The 19,864-nt window shown below is 39.2% G+C and overlaps 2 protein-coding genes across 2 annotated transcripts; one reads left to right on the top strand and one right to left on the bottom strand.

Annotated features, from left to right (window-relative positions):
- The first annotated feature begins 80 nt into the window (after positions 1-80).
- atp6v1d (ATPase H+ transporting V1 subunit D) lies at positions 81-3,719 on the top strand. The gene is made up of 9 exons (XM_041976321.1): positions 81-289; positions 1,248-1,365; positions 1,680-1,759; positions 2,017-2,084; positions 2,164-2,208; positions 2,285-2,388; positions 2,536-2,602; positions 2,690-2,768; positions 3,028-3,719. Exons 1-9 carry the CDS (start codon positions 249-251, stop codon positions 3,170-3,172), a joined length of 747 nt encoding a protein of 248 aa, XP_041832255.1. The 5' UTR covers positions 81-248; the 3' UTR covers positions 3,173-3,719.
- A 166-nt stretch (positions 3,720-3,885) lies between these two features.
- pals1b (protein associated with LIN7 1, MAGUK family member b) lies at positions 3,886-19,378 on the bottom strand. Its single transcript, XM_041976319.1, has 14 exons — positions 19,188-19,378; positions 15,356-15,834; positions 13,853-14,061; positions 11,674-11,751; positions 9,416-9,535; positions 8,377-8,538; positions 8,052-8,129; positions 7,785-7,968; positions 6,735-6,803; positions 6,548-6,619; positions 5,783-5,944; positions 5,345-5,547; positions 4,932-5,042; positions 3,886-4,838 (listed from the first exon to the last, which is right to left on the bottom strand). Exons 2-14 carry the CDS (start codon positions 15,681-15,683, stop codon positions 4,662-4,664), a joined length of 1,953 nt encoding a protein of 650 aa, XP_041832253.1. The 5' UTR covers positions 15,684-15,834; positions 19,188-19,378; the 3' UTR covers positions 3,886-4,661.
- Positions 19,379-19,864: the final 486 nt, after the last annotated feature.

A 19,864-nucleotide genomic window follows, 5' to 3' on the forward strand; every position in this document is an offset into this window, starting at 1 on the left:
AGCTTTGCGACACGCGCATGCGCAGAACGAGCTCTGTTCAGTCACATGACCAAAGACCAGCTGATCACCACGGACGGACAAGATCACGACCATTTACTCAGTCTTTGCACCTAATCCGTCATGAAAACCGGGGTTTTGCTACAATACAAATAGAACAGTAAGAAAGAATTAAAAGTAACATCAAGAGTTTTTATTTTAAAGCGTGGAAGTAAACAAAGTACGGCTATCATCGACCAAAAGACGCTACGATGTCTGGAAAAGACAGGATCGACATATTCCCCTCCAGAATGTAAGCAGCTTGTTTTCTTGCTAGTTGCTAACCAGCTATAGCTTCTTAGCTAATCGGCATAACATCGTTTTGTTGAGCTGCTGCTTTTCAGTCTAGGAGTTTTCATGTATATATCTCTATCGAAGGAATCGCAATCTTTGCACTTTGATTCATACATAATCATAGTTTACATGAGTACCAGGTTACTGTTTAAAAAGAGGAAGAGTCATGTGTCATGTGATGTTTCTAACATCACATCTAAATGTGAGCTGTTGATCAGTGACTTCCATCTCTGGTTACAAAGTGGATTCATGGAAAGACTGTGTATTTGTTTAGCCAACGTTAAAAAAATTTTTAACCATTGCAACATGTGATTGAATGAGTAAAAACTTAACTAAAACAGTTAAATAAATGGGGAAATTAAACAATGTGATAAAGGCAGGTGGTCACCCTCTTGCAGGATAGTTTAAAATAATGCGGTCAAAGGTGCTGGAGCTTTTGAGTGCTGTATTCTTGTTTCATTAATTCCTATTTACTCTTATAAAATAAATATAAAACGGGCACAGGACCTGTAAAGAAGACAAATTACACGACACAGAACAGTGTTCGCATATGTCAAAGTCTTTAAATAGTGGATTCCCCAGTGCAGTGAAAACAAGATGTAAAGTCATTTCATTTTTCCTTTTGTATTAATCTGGCAAGAAAATCCATAAAATAATAAATACAACAGCCGTGACATGAATTCTTTTCTTTGAAACTTTAAAAAATAGGAGAAATCCAATATATTATTGCATTGTGTTAGGTTAGGTAAGTAATTCCACAAACATTTGTCGGCCTTTCAGTGGGCCAGAATCTGTTAAATAAGCAACTAAAGAGCTGGTAAACAGTAACTGCTGCAAAAAATGGCAACCTATGATTTATGTAGTGTGCATATTCAAATACAGCATTAAAAACATGCCTGTTTTCTTTGTATTTGCAGGGCTCAGACCATCATGAAGGCTCGGATGAAAGGAGCGCAGACTGGCCGTAACCTGCTGAAGAAGAAATCTGACGCCCTCTCTATGCGCTTTCGTCAGATCCTTCGCAAAATAATTGAAGTCTGTTGATTTTACTCTGTTTGCATTTTGCACTCGGTTTGTGTTTAATTAATGGGACAACCTTTGCATAACTCCCATCTGTGACTTCATCTCAGTCTTTAGTTCTTGTTAAAACCCAGAGAGGCTTTGATTATAATTTTGCTTGTAATGTAATTTGCAGTGCTGTTAAGTTGAAGCTGCATTGTATGAACCAGGATAGACAAAACAAAAGAGCAAAATAGCAAACTATAGGCTCCAATCAATAAGTGGAGATGAAAATGTCAGAAAAAACTTCCTAAAGGTAGACTTTTCCCTTCTTGTCTCTGTTCCTTTAGACTAAGACCAAAATGGGTGAGGTGATGCGAGAGGCGGCTTTTTCTTTGGCTGAAGCCAAATTTGCAGCTGGAGACTTCAGGTAAGAATGGGAAGATTTCTGTAATGTGTCAAGTTTAGTACATATCTGTCTATAATTGATATCTTTAAGTTGGTCAGCGGCAAAGGTTGGTAAGAAGAGTGCCTGTTTTTCCTAGTGAGACTGGCAATTTTAGATTGGGTCCTCAAAAAATGAATACATGGAAATACTTAAGAAGTTTTTATGTCATGTTTAACTATTTCAAATGAAACAAAAGGCATAGAGAAAGTGTCTTGAGATTGTCCCAATTTTGTCTGCAGCACAACTATAATCCAAAATGTCAACAAAGCCCAGGTGAAGGTCAGAGCCAAGAAAGACAATGTGGCAGGTTCGCTTAAAAATATCTTTCCCTTTTTTCACACTGTGAGTAATGAGAGAAGTTATTCACACATTCTGAATTTGTTCAGGCGTCACCCTTCCAGTTTTCGAACACTACCAAGAAGGCGGAGACAGTAAGTGGAGTCCAACTTCTCATTTTGCCGTACATCCATACATGTGTCTGGATCTCACCATCTGTGTGCCTGTTAGGTTATGAGCTCACTGGTCTGGCCCGAGGAGGAGAGCAGCTCTCCAGGTTGAAGAGGAACTATGCCAGAGCTGTTGAACTGCTCGTGGAGTTGGCCTCCTTACAGGTAAAGGGCGCTGTTATGAATATTAAATCATGTTAGCCTGGTTTTGTTCCTGTAAGGATGCAATTATAGATGTTTTAGAAAATAATTAGTTTAAAATTAGAAGTTTAATTTAACTACTATTGACACATGTTCAATTTTGGTTTGCAGACATCTTTTGTCACTCTGGATGAAGCCATAAAGATCACCAACCGCCGTGTGAATGCTATTGAGCATGGTAAAATCCCACTTATCACAAATAAAAGAGTTTTCTGCGAAGATTTTAAGAGATAGTTGTTTAAATCATATTTATTTCTCCCTGCAGTGATTATTCCCAGGATCGATCGTACTCTCACCTACATCATCACAGAGCTGGATGAGAGAGAACGAGAGGAATTCTACAGGTGACGTTTTCTTGCATCACAAATTGCCTTTATTTTTATCTTTGATTGAAGGTTTTGAAAGATTGTAATTGCACTGATAAGTTGTGATGTAAAGATCTTGGTCATCTTAAAAAAACAAAAAAAAAACAAAAAAAAACACTGGAAGAGTGTTGAAATTCAAATCCCAGTTGAAGGCTCACAGCTTCCAATTTCTTTTATAATTACCCCACCAATTCTGCAGGCTACCCAGCTTTATGCATCTTATTTTCTGCTTTGACAGGCTGAAGAAGATCCAAGAAAAGAAGAAGCAGCTCAGGGAAAGGACCGAGCTTGAGATTGCCGCACGGCTGGCTGCCCTTGGCCCCATCGCGGAGCCCACCAACATGCTGACAGAGGAGGCAGATGAAGACCTGCTGTTTGAGTGAAGCGCTGCCACTCTGTGACTTCACTCCTCATCCTATTTATTCTGTGCCTCTCAGGCCATGTTGATGTCCTCTTATACAAGTGATGAAAGTTGGTTTATGTGTGTGTCCACGTCTGTGATTATTTCTTCTGTTGTTTCAGTGCTGGAAACTATAACTGTTTCCATATGCGTTACTGTACGGGAACTAAAGTGTTCTTGCACTTCGGGGGTTACCCACAAAGAAGACAAAGAGGATAAAAATTAAGTAATTATCTCAAAGAATATAAGTATGTTTACACGTGGTTTGCAAACAAAATGAAAGCCTTCCGTGTGACGGATCCACCTGTACATATTTTAGTTTTATCACAACAGTTAGAGCCAATGCATGTTGTAAAGCTCAACATAGTTGTAGATTTAAAGAGTGTGTGAGTGTTGTGGAGGCCCGTCCCACTACTAACTTCTGTCATGGGGTTACGTTTAACACGTCAACAGAATCCCCCCCCTAATGTGACCCTGTTAAATGCAAAGCCCAACACTTCATCTGAATAAAGATGCTCTAAGCATCCAAACGTTGCCTGTATTTCTTGTGCTTTTACCGCCAGCTAGGTTTGACTATAATTTTGCAATTGTCAGTATTTTAGGAAAATTAATTTAAATGAACTGTCTTGTATTTGAGGTGAAAATCAATGCAGTCGTATTCATTTCTCTACTAGAAAATTATCATGAACTGACATGTTCACATATTTGATTTTATTAACACTTTAGCAAAATTGTGCTTATGCATAACTTAATGCCTCATAAAGGAGCGATAATATCTGTTGGACTTGAACTAAGTGACAGGAAGTCTTGCTCATACTATTTTGGTACAAAAAAAAAAAACAATCTTAGCAGTACTATACAGCTACACACTGGTAGTAATGACACCAGCCAGAGCCTGGTGTTAACACAGTATAAATCATATAATACTGACACTGGTGTTGAGAAAGAACTCCAAAACTGTGCAGCTTACAGCAGATTAATCTTTTCTACAACTGAATGGAAGACATAGCACAAAAACTACCCTGCAGTTTGGTATCTGATGAGATTTTTGGCTTGCTGCTTTATCAGGAAGCCTTTTTAAAACTCATTCTGCTGGATGCAACGCTGTAACAATAAAATATTTCTCCCTTCTGTCTGGAAAATAAATATGTACAATGATAAATAACTATTTAGAATAGGATAGAAATATTTCTATTTGTGAAATAAATGATTTTTCATAAAACATAAAACCTTAATGAAACAGAAAAAGAAATTCAAAAAAACCACACAAACGATACACAGAAACAAAAAGATAAAGAAACTCTGAGTCCATCCCTGCAGCATGCCATAATGGCCGCCTCCTCTACAAACGAGGAAAATGTGCAATTGAAAATACAGTGACATTTTACCACTGTCTGTCCTTCAGTCTTCAATTTTGCTCCTTTTGTTTTACCTCTTACTTTAAGACTCCTCGTGCTGTGACCCAGCAACCTCTAGCACAGCCACGACGTGGGCACCCACTGTGGCTCAGTGTCCAGTTTATCTATCAACCTGCGTAGCTCATGGAATGCCTGCTCTGGATCCATGTTCACAATAGTTGCATCAAAGAAGTGGCCAAAGGTGTGTTCCATCTCGCGGGCTTTTTCAATGACCTCCTTTAGCTCCTCTGGCTGCATGCAGGAAAATGGAAATTAATAGAGATGAAAGTTTTTTTTTAGATCTGCCTCAGAGTTCTTGATCAATGATTTCTTCTCAGTGTTTACCTTTGGTGTTTTCCTCTCTGTGGCCAGCAGGGCGCGTAGTCGTTCCTGAGATGGAGGGGCGATGAAGATGACATATGGTTTGAGGTTGGAGGATCTCAGTACCCGTAGTGACTGATGGAAGAAAACCCAAACCACATACAAACAAAAAAGAAAGGATAAACCAAAGTTAGAATAAATTACAATGTGCTAAAGCAAACATTTCAGGAAAATTCTTTAGTGACTACATAAATACTGCAAGTTATTTAATTTTAATTTAAACCTATTTAGGATTTATATTCAGAATATGAAAAGTTATTATGATCTGGCTGGGGCAGAGTGGTTTAGATCTTAGATAACAATGGATAAAATTAAAAACAATTAACATGTTAGACAAAAAATATTGTCTAAACAACCACAAATATTCCCTGTCTTACTCTCGTGTGTAGGCAGAGCAAACAGATGCGTCCAGAGTTGATGACGTGTCGGACAGAGTCTGTGCTGGTGCCGTACAAGTTCTTCTCATACTCCCCGGATTCAATAAACTTCCCTGCTGCCAAGTCTGTTTCAAAGGCAGAGCGGCTCATAAAATGGTATTCGCGTCCATTACGCTCATGTATCCTTGGGTTTCTGGTTGTGTCTGGAACATGAAAAGGAACAGATACATTGAATTCACTAAAAGATAAAGTTGTCAGTTTTTTCTTGTAAGTGCAATAGTACAAATTAACATTAGTATTGCAGCCGCAGTTAAAAAAAAGGCAAAGTGGTTTAATTCTTCACTGAATCTCAGAGGTGTGTTTTGTTCCTTTGTGTGAAATCAGTAATTCATATCTGATACTGTCATGTCCTGCTGTTTTGACATATCGTGGACTTACGTGGAACGGCGACAGCAAACTTGTCTGGTTCGATGGAGAGAAGCCTCCGACGCAGCTCATCATGACCGCTGTTTGCTGGCCCAATCAGGGCTATGGGGCGTTTGCGGTTAGCAGGCTGATGGTAGAGGGACATCTCTTCATAGGTCAGGATGTCATCGTAGTCTAAAGAGACAGTTTGGGAGGGGTAAGTGAAACATCCCTGACCTACATTCCAAATTACTTTGAGCTCTTGAGCTGCTGCTCTGCAGATACTTTTCACCTCACCAGGGAGGTGAGAAACACTCAAGAGATTTTCAGGATCAATAAATTACTACTTTGATATCAAGCCTGTGTTTGTGTGGACGTTCTGTTAAGGACAAAGTCTTTTCTTCATGTCCAACAGTCTCAACTCTCAGTCAGCCACTGCTAGCTTTACTGGAGCTGCATGTATGTTGGTTTTTTTATCGTAGTATATGCGTTTCTATGTGTGAACCCTAAAACCTCAAGTCTCTCCAAGCCATTTAAGCACCTGCTGATCCCGTCTGTGAAGACAGGTCTAATCTGACCAGTGACACAACAAGTCTGGACAAGCTGCTGTGAAAAAAACAAGGTGTGGCAACTTCAGCTTATGTGTGGGCATAACACTGACAGTGGTTGACATTTGGCAGCTGTCCAGTAACGAAGTGATTTTTACACAGGTTGCAAATGAGGAGCGACAAATGAGTTAAGTATGCAACTAGAGCTCAGTTATCACCCCACTAAAGAGATTCACACAAGAAGTCTTACCTGTACTTTTGCTCAAGGTTGATATGTTTCTTTTCTTCAGTTTCTTGCTCTTCTTTGAATACCATACTTTCCCTGAACATGTAAACAAATCATACTATCATTTGATGGTGTTGGAACACCTTTAAAATGTTTGACTTTGAAGATAAAATCTTAAGAAGACGACTGTATACGTCTGAACTTTTCTTACCTTGCTGCTCCTGACTTTTGTCTGTTATAGTTTTCTTCAGTGTCTCTCTCTGTTGCTGGAAACTTTTACCTGAAAAAAGGAAAAGATACACATTTAATACATTTTCTAAATGTAAGGTAAGCTAATGAAGGTCCAGTGTTTTTTCCTTTTTTCTCTTCCAAGACATGCTGAGGAAAAAGCAAAAGGACTGGCAACTTTCCATTTCAAGTGCTTAACCTTGTTTTCCTCTTGGTCAGAAAGTAATCACCAATAATTCTCAGGTGTTTGCTTTAATCTGCTGGGCATGCCAGATGGGCGGCATGTCTTGCAAGGATAGTAATGCCAGGTCAATTATTCGGTACTTTCAAATGCTCTTTACTTGTTTTTCAGTTACTACAAAGGATGGAGATATTTTCTGGTTTATTGGTTTGTTAACAAATTATGAAAAGTTATCCGGTTAGCATCAATTATACCCTCTGAAAAACTGTTCGGCACAGTTATAACAGCTAGAGGATAAATCATACAAAGACAGCTTAGACCAACATAAACCTTTAATCTTTTTTGGTATCCTAAGTTCTTCTACTTCCATCCACCTTGGAGTTGGAGTTATTTGGCATTTTGTTTTATTTTTCACAATGGCACCAGCTTATTGATTAGCTTGTTTAGAATATTCCTACAGGCTGGTTAATGGGTGCAGGTCATAAACGCAGTCCCACTGCAAAATGGTCGTCTTGCATTTCGTACATAGTCAAAATTTTGTCTTTGCTTGCAAGACCAAAACAACAGCCATCTTTCAACCTCTCAAAGTGTGACACAGGATAGCAGTTCCTGAGCTACAAAACAAATATCACCATGATTCCTTTATGTTGGTCATCCTCTGTTTTTGGACAGCCAAAAAACTGCAGTGTAAATTAAAGGAATTTAAATAAATAAATAATAATAAAAAAAAAATACTACTATGGCAGTATAGTAGTATTTTGTACTACTATAACGGTATTGTACTACTATATCGTACTACTAATTGTGAAGCAATAAATTAAACACTGACAGTTAGCCCTGTCTGATTCATACCTGGAATGAGTCCAGCTAAGGGCTGGCTGTCTTCATCTCCATCCCTGTAGGCCTGCCACCAGTTGGGGTCATCCTGGCTGATGATGTGCAGGATGTCTCCTTTCTGGAAGGACAGGCCAAGCTCCCGACACGGCACAAAGGGGTCATCGGAGGGATCGTAGTCAAAGTAAGCACGTACATGAATCTGAGGAGATGGTTTACAATGGGGTTGCTGTTTTAGGCTCATCACCAGGAGTTTCATGCACACACTACAATTAAGAGACTTACCACAGTCTGTCTGTGAGGGGCAGGTTTAATCTGAGAGCTTGGGATAAGGAGGAAAGTCAGGGTGCCCTGCATTTGTTGCTGTAAAAAAGATGGAAATCAATCATTTAAACTGTCAGGGATACTGTTCCATAAAATAATAATATTTTTCTTACAGTAATTGTACATCAAACCATATCTTATTACTTTGTATATTGCATTTAAGTGCAACAACCAAACAAGTTCCCCTTTTAAAATTAATTTGCAGCACATTTATTTTTCTATAAAATATTACTAAGAACATGAGCAGAAGATGTTACTGAACATCACATCCAACAATGGATCTCACCAGCAAGTCATGAACTTCATTGATGTGTTTTCCACGAATAGGAATCCCGTTTATCTCCAGGATCTCGTCTCCTTCGCTGAGCAGACCACTCCGCTCAGCTGCTCCACCTTTCACCACACGACTTACAACCACACTGTCCATGTCATTTCGTACTGTTGCACCCTGAAGACATACATATAGACAGGCATCAGATGCTCATGACACTGAATACACGCAAACCTAAAATCACAAAGAGAGGAATAATGTCCTTCACATGGAAAACCACATATAACTGGATGTCTAGCACTCAGACTCAGAGGCATCTTGCTACCATGTTGGTTTTTTGACACACTCCCATGTGAGAACTGTGTGAGGTGAACCTTGGAGAAGGCTAAAAGGGGCATTTTCTCTGGAGTTAAAAAATTTAAAATCCTTCCATCCATTTTCTATACCCACTTTATCATGTTCAGGGTTGTGGGGGCGCTAGAGCCTATCCCAGCAATCATTAGGCAAGAGGCTGAGTACACCCTGGACAGACTGCCAATCCATCACATGGCTAGTACTGAGACAACACTCACACTTACACCTACAGTCATTTAAGGATCACCAATTAACTTAACATGCCTGTTTTCAGGCTGTGGGAGGAAGCTGGAGTACCCAGGAAAGCCCAAGCAGGCCCAAGCCGAACATGCAAACTTCACACCGAAAGGTCAAGTTGTGAGTTCTTAATTTTATAATCAATAATGGCAAATATTTCCAAGGTTTCTAATCAATTGCACACTCACGTTTCAGCGATTAAATTAGTCTCTGTTTTGTTCCTGTTCAGATATACAGCTCAAATTCTTGTTTTATTAATTGTGCTCAGTGCCAGATGGAACCTTTGAATGTAAACACAACTATTTTTGTTTCTAACAGACATCTAACAATCATACATAACTCTCAGCAGTCAGTTATGAGGTGTAAAGCTGAATAAATGGTTTGGAAATGGTATGAAAAAAGTAGAAAGACAAAATAATGACATTAAATAGCAGTGGTGACTCAGAATGTGATGATGCCTCACCAGCGGTGTGTCTCTGGCCTTCTCAAGTCGTACTAATTTAACCGTCTCTCCGAGATACTGGGTCACATTTTCCTCAGCCATTTCCTGCCCTGCCACACTGTCATGAGCCTGCATCAATGCCTGCCACATGAATACAGACAAAACATACAGTATAGACACATATGTACCACAAACAGGATATACATTTAGCAATGTACAAATCTGCAATGGACAGAAACACAGACAGGAATGCAGCATGAGTCAAGAGAATGAATGAGGCATGATGTTTAGTGATGACAAATTTAGCAAAAAAACAATTAAAGAGGAATGATTCAAGTTTCCTTGGATATGCTGTACACCTGCAACTAAACTTCTTCCTGCCTCTCATCTTTTTTATCATTAACAGTCAGCAAACCCACTTACAAGGTAAAAATAAGACAGAGATTGCTCTTTCACATCATTTAATGTGACTGTATACACAACAATTAATAACCGTTGGTCCAAATGTGTTTCTTTGTCCTGCAGAGAAGAGGACCTAAGAGAGCGGAGTTCCACTGAGCTTTGGTGTACACACAATCCATCCTTATCTCCCTTTGCATTCAGGAGTTAGAATCTGCCACCATCAATCATCAAACACCTTTAGCTTCCCTGGTCCGGAGGAAACTGTGTCCTACTAAACAATGAAAGGGGCATAGTTGGACTTGAGGAGGCCCTTGTTCTCTCTCACCATTAGTTTCCATTAGTTTAGGCTATGAAGTTATTTACCTGTACAAAAGGGGTGATTCATGTGATTCTCTACTCCCTGCAGAGAACCTGACATAATCTGTTCCAATTTTTGTGCCACAAAGTAGGCTTACATACACACCACCCCCGCTGGCTACACGGTTCCAACTCAGTGGACAGTTTATCAGGCCAGCAGGAGAATTGGTTGTTCACACGGTCACATGGGTCACACATTAGACCTCTGGTGCTCCATTGCCAGGGCCCTCGACTGTAAAATTATAGAAGAGTGCAACACCTGAGGACTTTCTCACCTTGCTGCCCCGCTAATGGACGGTGGTAATCTGATACTGTGACTCCATTTTTCCTATAGAGGAATCACTGAACCTTAAACTGACAAAGGTAGAGGTTCAAGTCACTACAAATAAGCACAACTTTACAGAAAAACATGCTGAACAGATGTCCCACTGAATAACTGTACAGTTAGCAAACATCTTATTTGTGTAGTAGTGCCAACAGCAGCCTTTAGAAATGCACTGTGAGATCAATACCGAACAAGTTACAACCTGTAACCAAGGTTTCAGCCAAGTTTAACTTCATGAAACTCAACTGTTGGCATGCCCCGTCAAGTCAACAAAAAGTTGTCTTTATGAAGCAGGGCTCTTCCCAAACACTTGCAATACAATTTGCTAATACTGGGATGTTGCTCAAAGTAAAAATGGCATTTAGGGGACAGCATTTTTTAAAAAAAAACAGGTTTGTAATTAATAATTACATAAACTACTTTAAACCATTGTCACTTCATGTGCAAAATGCATGAGCCATTTAAGTCCACTGTTCAGTCAGTTTTTTAAAGGCATAATAATTACATGGTGCATCAAAGATCAGTCATTTACATGATTTATTTCTATTCTATATTTTAGATAATTGGGGGTCAAATGTTTCACACATTGGAGTAAGCCAAGACCAGTACTAGTACCCTTTGCACTACACATCTATACCAAAGACACAAGCTGTGATTTGGAAAATCAAACAAGACAGAAATCTGCACCAACTTTAAACTCAGACCAACAGTTTTTTTAAATTATGCTAAAAAGGGCTGATCAACACCCTGCTGTAAAGAACAAGCTAATCATTTTTTCCCATTTCCAAGAGCAATGACTTACATCACCATCTCATTTAGGGATTTATTCTGCCATGCCTAAATGTCCTAGAGTAAATTACTAAATTCCACCCATATATGATGGCCTAATGGCTGTTCTTATTAGGTGCAAATGATGTCAACAAAGACATAAAACTGTTCAACTGTCTTTGAAACATCGAGCTGTTATAACCCCAACCTCTGACCTCCCAGTGGAAGGTGCAAGAGAAACAATTACCCTTTTGGAAAAAGTCCCATGTAACATTAATTATATTTCCAGTACTCTAATTACCAGAACACTAACTAAATTAATGAGTTGGTCTGTAAGGCTCTGCTGATTTGCTGAGCCACACTGGAGCTACATTTTAATCATACTGTGGGTCAACAAGAAGTTGTAGGAGAAAAGTCGATCTCTGACCTGCAGATGGGGATTGGTGAGCAAGGCTTGGAGCTCCAAACCCTCCTTTTGTTGGCTCGACTGGAGAATCCTCTGAACCTACACATAGATATATTTTGGTAAAATAAATATGCCACTTAAAAAATTTATTTGACGATTGTCTTGAAAAAAAGTTGAATGTATCTAAAAAATGAAAACAGTAAAGTCGGACCTACTACGGTTTGCTGCCACCATGAGGCAGCCACCCGTCCCTAACCCACCCTCCCATCTCCCCTAGGTAGGCTGGGTGGCTGTACATCTTAAGCTCGGGTCCTCTACCAGAGTCCTGGGAGCTTGAGGGGCCTACGCAGTATCTCAGCTGTTCCTAGGACTGCGCTCTTTTGGATGGTGATGTATAACGTTTCTCTAGGTATCTGTTACAGCCACTTCTCCAGTGTGGGGGACACGGCCCCCAGTTCTCTGATGATTTTGGGTACCTCTGATGCCTTCACCTTCAAGGCTTTCTCCAGCTCTTCCTTGACTCCTTGGATTTCTATTCTCCAGCTGTATCCCGTGTTAGTCTTGGCTTTTTTTAAAAAACTTGTTTGCATTTGAGCTTTAAATGTTGTATTTGTATCTCATATATCTGACAAGCAAGAAGTACCAAAGCTCTCTTCTGAACAACACCAAATTGCATTTCTAGCCCATGGCTTTTGTAAATGGTCTTTTCAGTTGCTCTTGTCTGTCTTTCTTCTCTTTGTTGCAAGGCTCTATTTTTAACTATTTGGTAGTTGTGTTGTCAGGAGGCATTCTGGCATATCCTTGTTCTGCCCTTCTGCCTCTTCATCTCTTGTTCAGAGCTTAGTTCACCATTACACTAATCAAAGCTCTCACTAACAAGGTGACGCACTTTCCCCTCCCCCCCCAGCAGTGCAGCACCTCAACCCACGATGCTGTAAGCTCCTGGAGTTTCTTTTTCTGGCTGCCCAGATCCTGGCCTTCGTCCTGCGGTGTGCTGTGCCACTCAGCCAGCACAGAGGGCTGCTGGGAGATTAGTTTACACAATGTTCAATGTGAGAGTCACACAGCACAATCACTCAGTTTAGACACTGCAGCTCAAACTCTCCATGCCTGCTGTGTGAGTGCATATGCTGGTTTACTATGTGTGGAAGACCCAGCCTCTTTCTTCAAACCAGTCCTATCTGCTGCTTGCCTGCCTTTGAATGAACTCTACATGCTGTAGCCTATATCGTGTTTCATAAAAAGATGATTGACTAATAAACAATTAACCACCAGCTAAGAATCCTTCAGCAGCAATCTGACTACGCTGAAGTTTGTTACACTAATCAGACGTTGACGCTAATCTCAACGTAGTGCCTATTGTGGGTGTAGCTTGCCAAAGATGTACAGAGCTTCTGCATCTCTCATAACAAACCATATCACGATTTCTGACTTCCTACAAGGTGTGTGCTGTGAGATGGGCTGCACACTCTCCATGCAAAGACCCACTTCACAAGTTCAATCAACCCTGTTGTGTTTTGTTAACAGGGAAGTCCGTTGTAGCAGATGCCCTAAAATGGTTTCTTGCTTTCTGTCACTTTCTGTGCTGGAGCTCTACAGGCAACACTTCACTAACCATCATTTAAATAGATGTCCCTGTTATCTTCTCTTTTAACATTAATTTTCTCACACTTTCTTTTTTCTCTAACTTTTTTTGCCAGCTCTTTCATTTTCATTCATGGCCTGGTACCCACTGATCTCTCATATTTGCTTTCATGCACCTTGTTAACAACCAAGTAATTTTCATGTCAAAATTATTCAGTATGTCTTCTGAGACGCTTTGTGGAATTAATCATCACCTCAAGCGAATATTTTTTAAGCTCTATTAAGTTTGTTCAGTTGCTTTACTCACAACGATGCTTCAGCATTAAATATAAACTAACAAGAGCCAAATCGCTAATTGGTGAGAGTACCTTTGTACCTGTATGCACAAACTACCACAGCACCACTGGTCTCATGAGGTACAGAGCTCACTTTGTTATGTGGTTAAAATAAAATCACAATTAATAATAAATTTCTTTGGGCCCAGTCAGTCTATTTTCTTTTAGTGAAACTTTCTTACAGCTCTGAACACTTTCACCTATAATATTAATAAACTCACCAGTATAAACTACGTTAGCAAGTGGAGTAGAAATTGCTGGAAAATGACTGTTTTGCATACCTCCTGGCACAGGTCCTGTGCTTGTGCTGTGAGGGGTGAGGTGGGACTGACTCTGTTCATCTGCTGGGACAAAACAGTGTAGATCGTGTAGGCATTCTTGAATTCTTCCTTGGCTAACAGCTGCATTATCAGATCCACATCCTGCTGGCTCTGAGGATCATTCAAGCAGTGCTGCACCCATTTCACAGCCTGCAGCAAATCCTCCAGTTCTGTCAAGGAACAGTAGACAGGGGACAGTAGACAGAACAGAGGGTCAAAGACCTGGACAATGTTTCCACAGGCACAGCCTACCAGAATGTGGTCCACTAATCCCAGATTGCTGATGGCTAATCACACTTTAATTTCTTCAGCACACAAGTTGTCTTTTAAGACAAAAAATGTTGTTTTTAATAGAAGATATTTCATTATATCATAATGGATGTCCACAATTTAAATATCAATATTTTGAGCACTTAAATAAGAAAATATTTTGAATTTAAAAGTGCAAAAGTTTAAAGTCTAGTGGTGCTCGATTCATCAAGCTTTCATCCCACTGCTTTCAAAGGCGAAGTGTCTACCCTCCTGTTTAGCTTAAAAGAAAATACTCAATATGTTTCTGATAAACATAGTTCATGACTGAGTGAAATAATAGGGTATAGCACATCTAAATTTAAACATAGCAGAACTTTAAATGACAATAGACAATATTTCTTATGTGTTGTTTCTGGATTGGACAACTTTGCTTCTGAGCCATCTGGACATCTATGACTCTTCATTTGTATTCAGTTTGTTTCCTTTCTGTTCAAAAGTTGCCACAGTATTTCAGACCATGTCTTCTGGTGGTGACAGCACAAGGAAAATTTCTTTTATAGTTTTTCTGTAGAAACAATAAAATAATTCACACTTCACAGTAATTATTCATATTTATTTTGCATGGAAATGAGCAAAAATTAATTAAAAGGATAAACTTCAGCTTGAAATAAATACTTTTTTTTTGTAATTTATAGTAAAGTTATAAAACCAGTGTTAACAAAGTGTACATAAAATTACATTGGTATATTTTATTTTGTTTTAGTTTGGTTTGTATCACACCAAACCAGCTAAGTCAATAATACATTTTCAGAAGTTTCAGTGTACCATATCCAGGAAAACATACTTTTTTTTTTAATTGTGTGCCTTCTTTTGTTAAAATATCTAATGACATAACCATATTGTATTGTCATTATACTGTTGCAAAGATTTTTTTTCAATGTGAACATTATAATGTTTTGTTTTGAGTTCAACTAACCAATAGGAATTGTGGACAGCCCATTAAACTCACTGCCCACTTCCGTTTCCGCCCTCCTCTATTTCCACCCTCCGCTCTGCCCCTTCAATAGTCATTGTGTTTACTCTTTTTAAGTCTTTTTTTGTGAAACCTCAACTCTCTATTCTTTGAGTTTCTGCATTCCTCCTCCTCTGTTCAACCTCCTTGACCCTCATAAAAACTTTTTAACGTTTACTGCCCTCCTCCACTGAACTCACCCACTACAGGACCTGAGGAGCTTGAGTCTTTGGTAGCATTTTCCTTCCCATCGAAGGTGGGATTGTCAATGCCCACTTTAGGGTTCTGTGACAGCTTCTTGAGCCTCAAAGAAGCGTTGGGGTCGATGTCATGCTTCCCCTTGCCATCCTCCTCTCTTCTCTTCCTTAACTCTTCTTGGTAATGCTGGATTCTTTCCATGTGGGCACTGCAGTGTGGAGCTTTGACGAGGCTACTCTCCTCTCCTGGACAGTCCACAGCCCTCTCTCTGTGGCTCACGGCCCGACCAGAAGCCTCTTGAACATAACCGTTCATATGGGATGTAATCATCCCTGTTGCAGCGGCGTACAGCTCAAACCACCCCAGTCTTTCCTGGGGTCCGCTGGAGCGTTACGAGTCGTTATTTCCGAGACTATACTCACGAGTCATAGCACACTGAGGTAGGATCAAGTCCTTTGTCGTCTTTTTGTTTTCTCTCATCCTGGAATACAAACAAAGAATTACAAAAGGATTTCCTTTAACGTAAACACAATTTAAAAAGGATTAGATCATATTTATTCTTGTTGAAAGTTGCATTTAATACATTCATGAAACACCACACACTGAAGCTTCAGAGAAACATTCAGAAATGAAGAACTCAGCTGCCAAAATATGAATATTTTTGCTCAGTTTTATAGATGATGAATCAGTTGCTATTGACTTGATCAGCCTTGCACTACTTTGTTTCCACAAATGAGCAATATTTTGTGTCTTGAAAGAAAACAAACAATAAGGATTGTAAAAATCCATAATTTCACACATTTTCACATAAACATCTGAGTGATTCAGAGACAAAATATATAATATGTACTGCAATGTTAAAAGGATTTGCTGATAACTTTTTTGTTCATATTTACAAAAGCAGTTTTATAAATTACTAATCCATTGATCAGTAAAATAATCCAACAATTAAAAAATATTCCAGTAAATATAGGTACTGATTGGTGTATTAGTAGTTTTTCCAAATCTAAATGCATAAAATAAGTTTCTCCTTGAACTGTATTAATATTTCTCCATGATGGCCAACTGACATATGAAGAAATTACATACAATGTATTTCTTGTAATATGCATGTAAAACATTTATTTCTATGTAATAATCTCTAATAAAACAGCAAACCAGTGTAGATTTTTCATGTCATTGCAGATCCTGCAGTTACCCTACTGTTTGATTGATTACTTCCTGAGTGATAAATAGGTTATATTTTTATCCACATTTACCTCATTCGGTAGACCTAAGATAATATACACTATCCACATAAAGGTAGGCATATTTGGCTTTTTGTATGAATTCAGAATTGACCTTAAATGCACCATAACCTTTACAAGTGAATTTAGTTGGATCTTCTGGAAACATTTGAATGGACATGTACAACGGTAATATGTAAGTACTAATTCCATAACATGTTGTTCATTAACAAGTTGATTAACCACAAAAAAAAAAACAAAATGAAGGATCTGAACCATGAATTGACCACTAAGTGTTCTGGTTTAATGACAACCTGTATTGAAAAGTCATCTTTATTACAGTGTTTACATTTTGGCATCATCAGACCAAGATGACATCTAACACATGACAAGTTACTGAGACACTGATATTTTATGCTGTGGTATACCACCATTGTTGTTAGCTTTTGTTTCAGTAAACTGTTCAATATGAAGGAATTACTACTGCATAATTCTACTTACAGGTCCTAAAATCATGATATAATATCGGTGTAGCATGAACTTTTTACATTTTCTGTTAAATATCCCTAACTTTATGTGAGTAGTGGATGTTAAAGTCTCTAAAGAATTGACTGTATTTTACAACCCAGCAGAAATGCTGGGACCTTATTTTGTTTTAATCAATGAGAAAAAAGAACAACACTGTTATTTTGCCCTCCATCGAGCTGGTTGTGTGCTCAGGACCTGTATTTACTCCATTCTGTTCCTTTCAATCACACCACTAATCTAAATTCTAACACTGACAGCTTTCTGGCCTCATTCACCTCAAATCCCCTCAGTTCAGCCTCTTCCTGCCGTTTGTTGGACACACCTGTCCGTTACTGTCCACAAGAACAGCTTAATGAAAATATCCACCTGTAGCTCACTTAACGTATGGATGCCCAAATTAATAAATAAATAAGCCCCACATGTTGTGGTGTATTTAATGAGACACGGCTATTAATAACTACCCAATCAATCAATGTTGCATCTGTTGCAGATTGAATTTTTATGGTCTCTCACATTATCTGTTACAGTTATGATAACAAACACTGGTTGGGTTATGGTGCTTTCAAAAAATGACAGTAGCATGAATACACATTGCAGGCCTGACAGGTACCAGTTTTTAGATTTTGACGATAATTTACACTTTAATTTGGTTATTGGTCATGTGTAACAGAGGTAAACACAGCCTTCTTACTCAATAGCTACCTTTGATGTCCATGTGATAAAGTCAGCCACGTCCCCCACCACCAAATGGCAGCCCTCCCCTTCTTTAACCAACTCTACATGGCTAATTACGTCTGGCAAGTCTATCCCTATGTTTCCCAAACCCCTCCCCTACAGTAGCATTTAGCTGCGTTTAGAGTGGCAGTGTACTGCTGACAAACAGCAGAGACAGCCAGCAGACCATCTGTTCCCGTGGGCTTAATTAAGCTTGGGATCTCATGCACTTCTCTTACTCAAGTGGCCACAGCGGCACTAGGAGGGATGCTGGGAAGGGAGAGAGGTAAAGGTACCTGAGTAGAAGAGTGAGAATGAATGTAAGTGCACACTCCCACCTAAAAAACAAACAAGGCAATGCAAAACGTTTTTCTCCACTAATCCTGTATGTGAGCCACTGTATGTTTCAGGCCTCTGAAGGATCAAGGACATGATTCCATAATCATTGTCACATGCTTAGAAATTGGACAGATAATAATGGCTGCCCCATTATTAGTGCAGACTGAGATTACTCTAGAGGGCCAAACTCCCCAAATCATTCAAAATAACTAACTGATGTAGATTTGGCATGAGATTATACAGTGCCATAAATAAATGAAGATGATCTGAGAACAGCCCAAACTTTTCAAAAAAGCATGTTCAGATGCAAGTCACCATATTATGAGTGACACATTTCTTAGACCTCTCACACCGCTGATAGTAATGACTAACAAACCAAGAATGTAAGAGGCATAAACACGCCCAGAAGGATTAATTCACAGCAGAAATATGATTATGACTGAAAACAAATAAATATATATAAAAAAATTACTGCTAGTAGTTTTCCACATACGTGTTTTGGACTAGTCTGTATAGTTTACAATGAAAGTGGATGGCAATCCACGCAGTATTATTCGCTTTAGTGATGTCACTAAGTAGTAGTACTGTCTTGTTTGTAACATATGAGTGGTATCCTTAAAATTCCTACGAAAGTAACTGTAAAATAACTTCCATTTCGGAATATTTTAGTTTTATTTGGAAAATTCAGAGATCAAACAGCTCGTAACTAAGATTGATAGTAATAAGTGTCAACGTAAATATAGAGAGGAGAAAAAAACAGGAATTAAAGCGACTCACCTGGAACATTGATATAATTATGTTTTGGATTGTTTTACAAGCGATTTAGCATGTTCATACACAGTACCGACAACAAAAGTATTGTGCACACTTCGAATATGCACAGTTTTTCTCTTAAAATACGCAAAACTGGATTCAATACTGGTATTTAGCGCTAACGTGACAATAGCGGGGGACTTAGCTTAGCTGCATTGTACCGCTAACTGCGTAGCTTACCATAACTATGCCGAAACAGACTACGTCTACTTACCACGTCAAAGTCAGCGAGTTGAATTAGTTTAAGGAAAAAGTTATTCTTTTACAATCCTGTATCCACAGAACATGTGTGCTGTGTGCACACGGATTAACAGGAAAAACGCAACTTCTGTTCTGGTCTTCACAGGACCGCGTGCAGCCGCTGCAGAGGGCTCCGTCCTAGCACAGTCGGGACACTTGTAGCCATTGCTGTAGGTGTAACTGCCCCAGTTGTTTTGAGTCGTCTCCTTGGCAACACTGCGGCTCCATGGCGCCCCCTGTCTGTCAGAACCACAATAACTTACATTCCCATACTCCAGACTGCACGTGAGAAAATTATGCAGATCTTTTCTCTTTCATACAAATGCATAAGCATCGTCACTCAGCACTGAGTGCACAGAAGGAAAGTGCAACATTTTCCCTGTAAAAGCACAGAGAAAATGTTCATTTTGGCTTTACGGTGCTTATCATATCAGCAACAGTCTTACCTTTGCCTTGCAGCTCACGGTTCAGATGGTTCAGTTTCCCAATGATGATGACGATTAAAAATGCAAGGTCAAGTATCCACTCAATGTCCTCCAGCAGCAAGGGGGGAGTAGTGTAATAGTTCATCTTTGGTGGAGAAATAATCAAACACCAATTCTGATGAACATTATCAGCTGTGATGCAATTTTCCCTGTCATTTGAACATCT

The sequence above is a fragment of the Melanotaenia boesemani genome, chromosome 22 (genome assembly GCF_017639745.1).
Source record: "Melanotaenia boesemani isolate fMelBoe1 chromosome 22, fMelBoe1.pri, whole genome shotgun sequence".
Taxonomy (NCBI): domain Eukaryota; kingdom Metazoa; phylum Chordata; class Actinopteri; order Atheriniformes; family Melanotaeniidae; genus Melanotaenia; species Melanotaenia boesemani.